At 43.1% G+C, this 12,550-nt stretch overlaps 1 protein-coding gene across 21 annotated transcripts in view; it reads left to right on the top strand.

Moving 5' to 3' along the window:
- Positions 1–12,550, top strand: part of EPB41L2 (erythrocyte membrane protein band 4.1 like 2) — a 213,617-nt gene that overhangs the window by 143,266 nt on the left and 57,801 nt on the right. For all 21 annotated transcript variants that reach the window (XM_087444098.1, XM_087444106.1, XM_087444101.1 and 18 more), the window contains exons 7-10: positions 3,391–3,609; positions 5,010–5,097; positions 9,034–9,186; positions 9,728–9,825. In XM_087444098.1, coding sequence (XP_087300224.1) covers positions 3,391–3,609; positions 5,010–5,097; positions 9,034–9,186; positions 9,728–9,825 — 558 coding nt within the window. The remainder of the gene's footprint in view (positions 1–3,390; positions 3,610–5,009; positions 5,098–9,033; positions 9,187–9,727; positions 9,826–12,550) is intronic.

The following is a 12,550-nucleotide window of genomic DNA, read 5'->3' as shown; positions in this document are numbered from 1 at the left end:
GTTTTTATTATATAACCCAGGCACACATGGGTCTCATATTACAAAGGGGATATAAGGGTAGAAAAATGAAATTATTATTATCATTATTATTATTTTTTTTTTGGTGAGGAAGATTAGGCGTGAGCTAACATCTGTTGCCAATCCTGTTTTTTTTGCTGAGGAAGATTGACCCTGAGCCTACATCTGTGCCCATCTTCCTCTACTTTATATGTGGGACACCTGCCACAGCATAGCTTGATGAGCGGTGTGTAGGTCCACGCCTGGGATCCAAACCTGGGAACCCCAGGGCGCCGAAGCAGAGCGCTTGAACTTAACCACTACGCCACCAGGCCGGCCCCTGAAATGCTTTTTAAAAGTCAATTGAACAATAAAATTTTTGTTGCTGCCCTCTCCTGCAAAGGGGAAAAAACCTAATAAGATAGGCTTTCTTATATAAGAGCCAATAACTTTTCATTTCCATCTCCTCTGAGATTATTGGGGCTATATGAACGTATGCTTAAATTGCAAATAAAAGATTCAGTTTAGGAGCAAGAGAGCATTTAGTGATTCTGAGAGTGACTGAGTATTTGAATGGTAACCAAGGAATGTTCTGTATCCACGGTGTCTTGATATTTTTAGTGCTATTAAGTGGGGTCCCAGTGATAGGACTTCTCAGCTTTGTAAGAGTAGGTCTGTAGGTTGATATGTGTAGATTTTTAGAAGGTTATTTATTACATGGCCAAGGAAAACTGTTCTGTATATATACGTTTAGAAAGCTAGAGGGTCTTATTGAAAGACGCTGTCTTGACTCCTGTGGTTCCTATGCCTTGCTGCTTTCTGCTAGGCCAGTCTTGTCACACATCAAGTTGCATCGGTGCTTAGAGTGCATAACATCCCTGTGAAAGAGGAAGGATGGAGATTTCTGTCCAATGTTGGATACATGACAGGCCTTTTTTTCCTTTACTCCTTGTTGCTGAAGAGGGATGTACTGATGCTAATCAAGTTGTGATTGAATTAGCTTCAGCTAATAAATAGTAAATAGTAGCTTCTGTAACTGCAGTGAGCTGCTTGGAGCATGAAACTTGACAGGTCAGCATGTGTGGGACGCAGAGCCCCTGCAGGGGTGCCTGGGAGCAGTGCAGGCGTCGGGGCTCTGTGACGCAGCGCCCTCTCTGCACGTCCACTCTCCTTGCAGCAGTTTGGAGGATGATAATCATGGTGATCACAACCTATAGTGTCGGAAAGTGCTCTAGTTTTCCTTTTAAATGGGCTTGAGCAGTCTCCCTGTGTGTGGGGAGAGGGATAGTATAGTCTAGTGAGCTGATGAAGAGCCCGAGACCAGCCAGCAGCCCGCACATGGAGCCAGGTGGACTGAATGTCACCAGTGAAATCTCCACCACAGCATGAGTGGACATTGAAGGTGGGGCAGGCTTTTGAGGAGGGTAAGAACACTGGTCAGAATAATGTTTGGAGAAAGCTCTGTCCTGCAGTGAGGAGATGGAGCTGGGAGATTCAGGAAGCTGTTGGAGTTTCCGTTTGAAGTTTTTTGAATCATAGACTTAAGCTTTGAAAACAGAGGAAAGGACCTATGTGAAAAGTAGAGACAATAATATAAAAAGGAGCAACAAGATTTTAATAATAAGTGAAATCTTTGTGTTGAGGTCTTTAAAGTGCCATAGAATGTGGAGAACTAGCACTGTTCTTGATTAGACTTAGAGGATTTGAGGGTAACCTGGGATCATAGTTTAAAATTTAGTGTTCTAAAATAAATGTAATCATACTCGTGTTGTTCTAGGGGTCAAGGAAACATATAATCCTCCTTAGAAAGAGAGCTCCTGCAATGCGTAAAAATACCCAGACCAGTGATAGCGGGACGACTTGCCTTCTCAGAAAATGATTGAGCACTTGCGAGGTGGCAGGTCCTTTGCTAACTGTGAGACTGTGGTGACGATAGGCAGAGTCCTCACCCTGCCCGAGAGATTTGTGCCGTAATCCAGGGATAACTGAACCGGTGATGGCTGATCCCACGTGCTGGACCAGAGGTAGCCCGCCCGTGTGAACTTGTGGGGTGCAGGGCAGGAGGAGGGTGGGCCCTGAAGCCCATGCTGGGCAGAAGTGTCCACAGGAAGAAGGTGGCAGCTGCCAGCAGGAGTGGCATTCTCTAAAAGATCTTCAAGAATGAGAGCACTGCCCTTTAGCAAGTGTTAAATTTGAGAGTAGAAATAGGTTTTAAAATGTCACTGGAAGGAGTTGATAGTGGGGTCAAAAAAAAACAATCCTTGTAGAATATAAATAATGTTTCTGCATGTTATTTAGTAAAAAACATAATCTTTTATAACTGTGTAGTAAGCCATTTGGAACATTGAATGATCACTGTTATTATCATAACTACTAACAATACCATGATTATGGCTACCAGTTTTCGATTCTCAGGTACCATGCCAGGTATTTTATTTATATTAGCTAGTTGTACCCTCACCTGCAGAGGGAGGTGGAGTTCTTCCCGCTTTACAGGTGGAGAATTGGCCTCAGGCAAGTAAGTGAACTTGCTCAAGGTCACGTAGAGCCAGCTCTGCCTGGCTCTGAAGCCCATGCTTTTCTACTGTAAACTGAGCCAGCTGCCTCATTAGATGAGGAAATGGGCAGGTAAGGGCTTCAAAGTAGAGATTTAGTAATAGTTGTAACAGGCATCTCAGGAAAAGAAGAAATGAGTATGAAAAGGTGGAGAGGATAGAGGGTAGGTGACCTTAGCTATTTTTGCAAATGCTTAAGACTGCAGCTATTTTTATTTCATTAATCTTTACAACTTCTGAGGGGCATGCTAATTTTGAGTACAGTTTTAATTTTTTTTTTTTTTTGAGGAAGATCAGCCCTGAGCTAACATCCAATGCCAATCCTCCTCTTTTTTCTGAGGAAGATAGGCCCTGAGCCAACATCTGTGCCCATCTTCTTCCACTTTATATGGGACGCTGCCACAGCATGGCTCGACAAGCAGTGTGTCGGTGCGCACCCAGGATCCCAACCCTGGGCCGCTGCAGCGGAGCGTGGGCAGTTAACCGCTTGCGCCACCGGGCGGGCCCCTTTGCATACAGTTTTAAATCCAGAGACAGTCTAAGTGACTGGAATTTTTACCTTTATTTTAACAGTGATGATTCATTATTACCAGAACACAGTTCAGAATTTCCATTCTATTAACTTAGGCCTCTGGACTCAGTTTCTGTAAATAAGCCGCAAGGTTAGGAGTCAAGGAGCAAGGTAGGCTTCTTGTTAGAGAAGACTTCTTTTGCTGTGGATTTGAAGAGGGCCTGTGTTGTAGATTTGTTTTCAAAGGAGTCTTAGAGCTCAAGGTTATGAGCGCTACAGTCTTAACTAATTGGTCTCCCCGACTCTTTTCTCCCCCTGCTCCTGCAGATACTTCTTGTGCCTTCAGCTCCGGCAGGACATTGCCTCTGGCCGCCTGCCCTGCTCTTTTGTCACTCATGCGCTCCTGGGATCTTACACACTGCAGGCTGAACTTGGGGACTACGACCCAAAAGAGCACGGCAGTAATGACCTCAGCGACTTCCAGTTTGCCCCCACCCAGACCAAGGAGCTGGAGGAGAAGGTGGCAGAGCTGCATAAAACCCACAGGTCTGTGGACTTGCTTACTGGAGAGAAGGTGGCCGGGGTACATTTAAGTAGCTTCTCTTACAAAGCTTGCTATACATTTGAACATAGTTGATGGGATTATCCAGACTTTCTTTTTGGAACTTCACCTCGTACTAATCAAGACAACTTGCAGCCCTTGAGATGTTCTTTCATTGTCTTTATGACTACGAGGAGCTATGCTCATGATGCTAAATGTGTTCATTTATTGGAAAAATTTACTTTTCCCTCTGACATCTCTTTTTTCCTACTCCCAGTCCTATCCCTTAACACACATACACTTGAAACAAACATTCCCACATACTTGTTTGGCATTCACTATATATTTCTGCCTTTTAATTGTTTTTATTACCATATTTGTCAAGAAAGCCAGGGAGATAGTGCGGCATCAGGATTTGAATCAGACATGTGAGTGGTGGTGGATATGGGAGTAACTGAGATACACAGGTGGTTCCTCTGCCCACAGAAGATGGCCTTTTGATTTAGCTAAGAATTACTTAATTACTTAAATACCCTATTAACACTTTGAGAACTTGTATATCTGTGTGAAAATAAAATGGGTTTTATTAATAAGCACAAGTTTTAAAAACTCCAGCTACAAATTATAATTTTTCCCATATTGCACAATTGAAGTTTTAGAAAATTTTGACTAAAATGATTTGGAAGGAACTTTCAGAGATTAGAAATTTTTTAACAGACCACATTCATTGACTTTTCTTTAAAAAAATAATGAATGAAGTATTTGACTCTAAATTAACTTGGTCCCAGTTCTACTCAATGGACGTTTATTGTGTAACTGGAATTTGAAATCTCAGGTGCTGCAGTGCCGTGGGGAATATGAAGATTAATGGGACGTGGTGCCGCCCTCGAGGAGCTTAAAATTTATATAGCTGGGGATACAGACAGGAATGGAAATAACTTTCTTATGGACAGAGTGTGATAGGTACTAGCTACAATAGGTGTCAAGTCAAATACAAACACTTCTGATCTGTGTTATGATCAGCCCTGGTGAGGTAAAACTATGGAGTAAGACTTTGTTTGAGAAAGATGAAATCAGTTTTTTATTCTCGGTTAATTTATGTTGCACGCATTATTGTTGGGGCTTTTTTCTCCAGTGGAAAAAAATCAAAAGCAACTTTCTAAGATAGAAAGGGTAAGGTTGGAGCTGCACCTCCTTGTAATGAACAGGTTTACAGTGGAGCGTCTTCAGAGGAGAATGTTAGAGGCTGAAAGCTGAGTCTTCTTACCTGTTGGCTACTTGTTTGCAAATTAGTGGCGTTACTCCCTCCACCCCAAGCTCTCTGAGCTCGTACACCCCTTTGCCCATTTTGGCCACTTTGCTTTGCATCTGCCAATAAGATAATATCGTTTCTTTTGGTTTTTAGGGGCTTATCTCCTGCACAAGCTGATTCTCAGTTCTTAGAAAATGCAAAGAGGCTTTCCATGTATGGTGTGGACCTCCATCACGCCAAGGTACTGTGAATAAAATGAGGCAGTGGCGTCTCCTGTCTGACTGAAGATGTGAGAGATGCCAGGGTCAGAATGGCCTCGTTCACTTTTGGGAACAGGCTACTCGCCCTCAGCCAAAGGTCTCTCTCATGTTTCTTTGGTGACTGTTGTGGGAGGGACCATTTATTCTCCCCTACTTCTTTCTTCTCCTCCCAATCTTTTAAATTAACAGCCTTTTGTCTGTACTTACTGTAAGACTCCCCAGGTCAGCCTCCTCTACCCCTCATCCTGGTTTGTGTTGTGTCCCAGCTTTCGCTGTGCCACCTGCCAACTCTGTCCCAGCTTCCTCTCCCGCCTCTGTTCCCGGAGAGGAGAGCTATCTCGGCGACCACGAAAGCACACGAGGATTTGACCACTTTCCAGAAAGCTTCCGGGCTGTGAAGGAGCCCAGGTTGTGGGGCTTGCCCCTGGAGGTCTGTTTTGTACTTCTTGTGAGATAAAGTGGGCTGGCCCCGGCTCCGGGTGGTGGAGCACCTCAGTCTAATTTGAGAGGTGGGCAAAGAATGGAATTGTGAACACAGGTGCTGGGGGAAGGTGGGGTTGGATTGGGAGAATGCCAGAAACTAACATCACCTGCTTCCTGATCCTGGTTCCGGTGGTCAGTGGTGGGGAGAGCCAAGGGAGAGAATGGGAGGTGAGGTGAAAGATGGACTTGGTTTTGAAAAATATGTCCAGAGTCAGCTCAGCATGCTGAGAGGACCTATGGTCGCCTGCTCGTAAAACAGCCGGCCAGTCCCTAGATGTAGCACAGGAAGCCTGGATTATAGGATTTGCGGAATCTCTAGGAGGGCCCCCTGCCCCAAAATACCTTCCCTCTCCAGGCTTCACATTAATAATTCCTGCTTTTGTGTTAATAGTATTTCATATTTTCAAAGCACTCTTTTTTCCTCAGTGACTTCCTTTATTCTCTAAGTATTCTTCCTTATGACAAAAATAATACACATTCATCATAGAAAGTAGAGCCAAACAGAAGGAAATAAAAATCACTGAAATCTCTTCATGCAGAAATAAGCACTGTTAATATTTTGATACATTTTCTTTTTTAAAAAACAATCTGAGTATTTGAACTCTCATGCATTTTAAAGGTGGGGATTGTACTGTAAGTATCATTTCATGAGGTTTTTATTGGTTTTGTTTTGTTTTTTTTACTTGCTCTTATAAACACTTTTCCATGTTAGTAAATAGTCTCTGGCAGCATTGTTTTTAACTGCTACGTACTGTATGCCTTTAATTTTTACAAGTACTTGCACATACACCATCTGAGGTAAGATTGGAAAGTTTTTATTTTACAAAAACGACATAGAACAGAGTGCAGACAGTGACTTGCCTAAAGCCACGCATTGCTGAGCGGAGTCATCTGCCTGATGTCTCCTGATGAATCCTGCCAGGAGGTGCAGCAGGGCTTCCCGATGCTTGCGTGTTTTTCAGCTCCTGTCTCTCTCTGATGGAGATAGGCTGCTCTCTCCTCCTCTGAACCCTGTTATTCTGCCACACGTAGATCTCGCATCTGCTGCTTTGTTGACCATTAGTTAGAAACTAGTTCTTAGATGGCAATACTGCAAGGTTTTGGGATTCTTGTTTTTAAAGTTGTATCTTAGAAAAGTAAAAGTTGTAGGCTCTCTTATAAGTATAATTTCAGTTCTTGCTGTGTGGTTAGGAGCAGATGACTTTAAAAAAATGTAAAGTAACATTCATTCTGTTTATCATCTGATAGGTAATATTTGATAAGCAAGATATTTGTAGCTCATTGAAAAGAATCTCTCTCAATTTAAAAGAACTTTTCATGTAGTTTCAAGTTTTGTGCCTTTATACATTTTTCATTGTATTGAGATCATATTTAAAAATTTTTTCCATTTATTTTTTATTATTAGAAGAGTTCTTAACGGCACACTCACGTAGGGACAAGTTGAAGAGGGTTGAATAAAAGGACTCTTGAGAAAGGTACGGGGAAACCACAGAGCAGTGTGGCTCCTCTGAGCCGGTCACGGCAGCTCTGCTGACCTTTGGTGTGAGGGGTGAGGGCAAAGAGTAGTTGCCAGAATGCGGAAGGAGAGGTCTGTCTTGAGAGGAGCCACGGTTGTCAGAGGGACAGATCCCTGGCCACTTCCTCTCTCTGATCTCCTGCGAGAACATTCCACAGGCTGAACACACCCGGTAGCCACTGGGCATGGGATCCTGTTGACGTCCATGTGGGCAGCTCCCTGAGGCAGTGGGCATGGCTGAGAAGGGGCTCCTTTTTATCAGTTTATTTTTCTGACTTTGTTGCTGAATGACACAAGTCAAATATGGAGGACTAAGGCATGCTTTTTTCCCTTTTACTTCTTACCCTTTATCTGTAATTTCTATTTACACAAATACTGATAATTCTAAAACAATATGTGGAACAACTGAAAATCAAGTGATTTACTTGGATACAGATTGTGTTTATTCTTAAGTCCGATAAAATAGCTTCAGTGTCCTGGCTAAAGATTGCTTCAGACTAGAGATGGCTTTGTTCAGTGTTTCAAACGAGGGTCACCTCCTTACTTGGTGGGAACGTGCTGTCTTGGGTAGTCTTCTGGCCTGCTCCCTGTGGCCGTGGCCGGTGACATTTTTGGCAGACACACCATTTGTTCTGGTTCCAAGTTGTTGGGCACCTGGGCCTGATTCACCCCCACTTTCACTCTGTTCCTCGAAAGAACTGTGGCTGCCAGGGTATGGGTGAATAAAGCACCCTATAGATTAGATTTTTAAACCTTCTTAGATGGCCTAATATAATTTTATTTGTATGTATGAATTATTCAAATATCATAGCAGTGAAAACAATTGGCATCAGTTACCTGGTACTACACTTCTGTTTTCAAAACACTAATATAAACTGTGTTAAATTGTTCTCAGTAATAAGGCAGTCGGAATGTTATGCTTTTATTGAATTGAGAGACCTAGACTAGATGTGGTGTTTGTTTCAACATGTTGTGTGAGAATTTGTTCCATGTGGTTAATGATTTCTGAAAATGTGAATATCTCTGAACAATATTCTTCAGTTTTACATATCTTGAGTGATATCCTGTTCTTCCCTTAAAGATAAACAATGGTTTGTGTATTTTGAATATTGTGCATATTAGATCTTCAACACTACTTGGAATGTGAGGAGGCAGTTTTTTACTTTTGTCTATAAATTTATTTGTTTTTTAAACATTGTTCAGGCTTGTGATTATTCTAGATTGTCATCTATTCCAAATTAAAACACTGGGGAAAGAAAGCAATGTTAGTATGTTCCAGAATAGTCTGCAGTCCTTTGGAATCTGCCAGCCAGAGGAGTGGTGTAATGAGAGCTGGATGTCCCCACTCTGAGTTATTGAAACACTGCTGGAAAGAATTCAAAGATTTCCACATTGTCAGCTTAGAAGAGAAATTTTCTGTGAGGGATTGGTGTTTTGCAGAATATAGGCATAATTTTAACAGTTATTAGCTAGCACCGTCCATCTGAGATGAATTTGCCTGAAGTAAGATGGCTGCCTGCCCCTTAGGGTAAGCCAACCGACTGTCCCCAGGGCTGGAATAGCCTCTAGGAAAACACATTTCTCACCCGTATCTTCAGGATGTCTAAATCGAGTTCTGTTTCCTTTTTTCCTCTTGCAGCTGAACTTGAGAACATATGAATTATGGCTTGTGAAGAATATGGTGTCCTGTAGTCCTGTTCCTATCCCTCCTTGGCAACTCAAATCTGATCCCTGAAGATGGATAGATTTAAGATGTGTCATGTGTCCTACTGTTTCTGTTAGCTTGTGTACTGTCACTGAAATTTAAATACACACTGTTAAACTGGCTTTCCTGGTCATGGTTTGAGGGGGATAATTAGCTTCCTGATCTGTATAACTTTCACAGCTCTAACCGTGGTCAATGGCTTATGCTTGGCAGGACTCAGAAGGCGTGGACATCAAGCTGGGTGTGTGTGCTAACGGGCTCCTCATCTACAAAGACAGACTGAGAATCAATCGTTTTGCCTGGCCAAAAATCTTGAAAATTTCCTATAAGCGCAGTAACTTCTACATCAAAGTCAGGCCGGCGGAGGTAAGCCGTGTCGTAGCCCTGGGCCTGTCCACTCAGCCTTTGTCAGTGTTTCCCTTTGCGGCCATGAGCGAAGTGAATTCTTTTCCACTGAATTTGAAGAAAATGAACTGTTCTTTATTCTTCCGTGGTCAAAAGAGGAAAGGGTTCTTGATGCTAAACCTGCATATTTATCCCTGTTGCGAAAAAACAAGCAAAAGCTACACCTTTCACAGAAACCAAAATGTAGTGAGTGCCTGCCACATAGTGGGGACTCGTTTTTTTCGTTATCGAATCAGCTAAGTGGTAGAGATCAATAGGAAGTGGAAAAATGAGATTTAGTGGACATTGAAGGATAGTTGGTTTACGTCAGTAGCTGATACTTTTCATAGTAACTAGTATTGCAGTCTATGAAAAATTTGTCTTGTATAATTAGATATGCTAATATTATTTACTTTTTTCAAGAAGAATTACTTCTTACAGAAATATCTGAATCCATGGTTTTCAGTGGCTTCTAATCATCTCTTAAGGAAAAATACTGATTTATTTTATGAATTTATTCCAGCTGGAACAGTTTGAGAGCACCATTGGATTCAAACTGCCAAACCATCGTGCAGCAAAAAGGCTATGGAAGGTGTGTGTGGAGCATCATACTTTCTACAGGTAATTTCAGGAAAACAGCTTAAAATTAATTAACATGGCTATTGATGCGCTCTATGTACAGAGGTGGTAGTGGATAGTGTGGCAGATGCAGCGACACTGTTTTGTGGTTCTTGGGTCTCCCCAGTACCAGATCTCATCTGCAGTCCACCCCCATGCCTGTTTCTATTGCCCTGGCCTCGCCCTGTCATCGCTCAGACTGCGATGGTCCCAAACTCCGCTTTCTGACTCCAGCTGCCTTTCGTCCCGCCCACCACACTCTCCCACCTCTGCTGTTGTTCTTTCCATTGTCACTCGGCTTAGGTTTCATGTAGCTGTTCTTATCAGCTCCCTCCTGCTTAAGTTCTTTCCCAAACCCACCTGAACCCTGTGGTCTGCCCCTTGGCTGCTGTGTCAGAAGTGATGAAGCCCCTCAGGCCCCTGCCCTTTTTTGCACATCAACCTGCCAATCTGCTGGTCCTGGATTGGTCCTGTGTCCCGACCTCACCACTTTTGTACCTGTGCTGGCAAGTGCTACCTTAGATAGCACAGCTGTGCTGATACACGGCGCTCACTCTTTATAAGAGGAAGGTGCACAACCCTGTGGGCTAGTGCTCCTTCAGAGAGAGTGTCATTTCACAGCAGCAGCTGGATCCTCAGTGCTGCCAGGTAGTCAATCCTTTGACTTCTTCTGCCATCCCAGGTATTCAGGGTCGTCTCGAGCCCCTTAGGCACCCCTCCTCTCTGCTCACGTGCCCCCCTTTGTGTGGCACTCGGCTAGTACAAGCTGTGGGTTGTGAGCGTGCTCGGTTTCGTGCACCTTTCCTCTTCCCCTTTGCCCATAACTAAGCAGCACTCCCGTCTCCCTCCATTCCTTCCTTCCCAGATCTCTCCTCTGTCTCCATCCCTCATTTCATGCCTCACACAGGATCGCGCTTTGTAAATCGTATGCTCTCAGTTGGTGCCTTTGACTACTTCTTCGGCCAATAAACGTGTCCATGTCTTGCTCCTTTAAAAACCAGAGAAAAACCGAAGATCTCCTTAGACCTTTTAGCCGTCTTTAGCTGTGTCCTGTCTCCTTTCATACTTTTCTTCAAGAGCATGTTCCTTGCAAGAGTACTTGGCTGATCTTTGTTTTCTCCACTTCCTCGGCGTCCTATACGGCACTCTGCGTAGCTGGCTATCTAGACCTTTCATCTGTAAGGCTCTGCTCTAGACTCTTACGGTCCAATCCTGTCCCACCACATAGTAGATGTGTGACAGTAGGTAAGTCACTCAGCCTTTCTAAGTTGCACTTTCATCATCCATGTGATCGTAATAGTAATTGTACCTACCGTATAGGTTTATAGGGTTGTTATAGAGTTGTTTTGAAAAGTAAATGAGATGACACACGTGAATCAAACTTAGAACCATTTCTGGTTTATAATAATGTTTATCATCATCATCACTATCATCATTATGATCGTTATTCTTAGTTTGGTGACCACAGTGTGCTATTTTATGTGTGTGTGTGTGAGGAAGATCAGCCCCAAGCTAAGATCTGTTGCCAATCCTCCTCTTTTTTGCTGAGGAAGATGGGCCCTGGGCTAACATCCATGCCCATCTTCTTCTGCTTTATATGGGATGCCACCACAGCATGGCTTGACAAGTGGTGTGTAGGTGCGTCGGTGCGCGCCCGGGATCTGAACCTGCGAACCCTGGGCCGCCGAAGCGGAGCGCGTGCACCTAACTGCTACGCCACTGAGCTGGCCCCCACAACGTGCTATTTTTAAAGTGAATTATCAGCTGGTACAGATGACTCTTTCTTCAAGTTAAATCAACAAATGTTTATTTTCAAGACTGCTCTAATATACTCATTTTAGAAGGGAGATGTAACTAATAAAATATACTTGAATCCGTCTGACTTAATTATGCTAATCATATAAATCTTTGAGAAGTTAATAGTTTCTCTTGGGAGCCATGACAGATTTCTCCTAAGACAACAAGAGCCTGCCTCAAATACAGCTAGTGGGTAACATTGATGAGTGAAACGACACAGCTCCAGGCAGGACAGACAGCAGGCTTCCCCGTCGTCCAATAGTGATAATGAAAGCAGTATTGATTGTAGAAATGACATTTAGAAATGACAAGTGCTGACATTCCTTGAATGTATGTTGTTGTCAGACACAGAACCAATTGCGTTGCGCAAACTCATTTATTCCTTACCCCCGCTGAGGAAGCCGTGGCTCAGAGCTGGGTGTCCATGGAGGTGCCCAGTAGCCAGGCACCCGGGCAGAGCGGGGCTCGCTCTCTGATGTTCAAGCCCACGCCCTTCCCCTCTGCTCTCTCGTGTTCTAGCAGGCGTTTCTGAGATGTCTGTTAGCTCTGCAGAGCCTCAGATCCCTTCCTCCATCATTTTTGCTAACATACCAGGGATGCCAATTTAAAAGTAGACCAGTTTGCTCCTGCAGACTTTAGAGATAATGGTTAACAAAAACATTTTTATATTTTTAAACCTTGTATAACTGTGCTTATAAATGATATAAAACAATGTGTCTAACACAGGGCAAATCAGAATTTGCAGAGTGCTTTCAATCAAATCTGGTTTTTGTTCTGTTTTAATCACAAAAGATGCAAATGATTTCTTTAGAAAATTAAAACGGCTTTCAGATTTAAGCTGTTAAAAAATAAACAAATTTTTCTATTGAGTGGTAGCCACTAAGCTAGACTAATATTAGTGGAGCAAGAAAATAATAATAAAGCTGCTCTC

This window comes from Ceratotherium simum, chromosome 19 (assembly GCF_057802395.1).
Source record: "Ceratotherium simum simum isolate JZ-2026a chromosome 19, ASM5780239v1, whole genome shotgun sequence".
Classification (NCBI taxonomy): Eukaryota; Metazoa; Chordata; class Mammalia; order Perissodactyla; family Rhinocerotidae; genus Ceratotherium; species Ceratotherium simum.
Note: the sequence above shows the minus strand (reverse complement) of the source record. Positions and strands in the feature narration are given on the sequence as shown.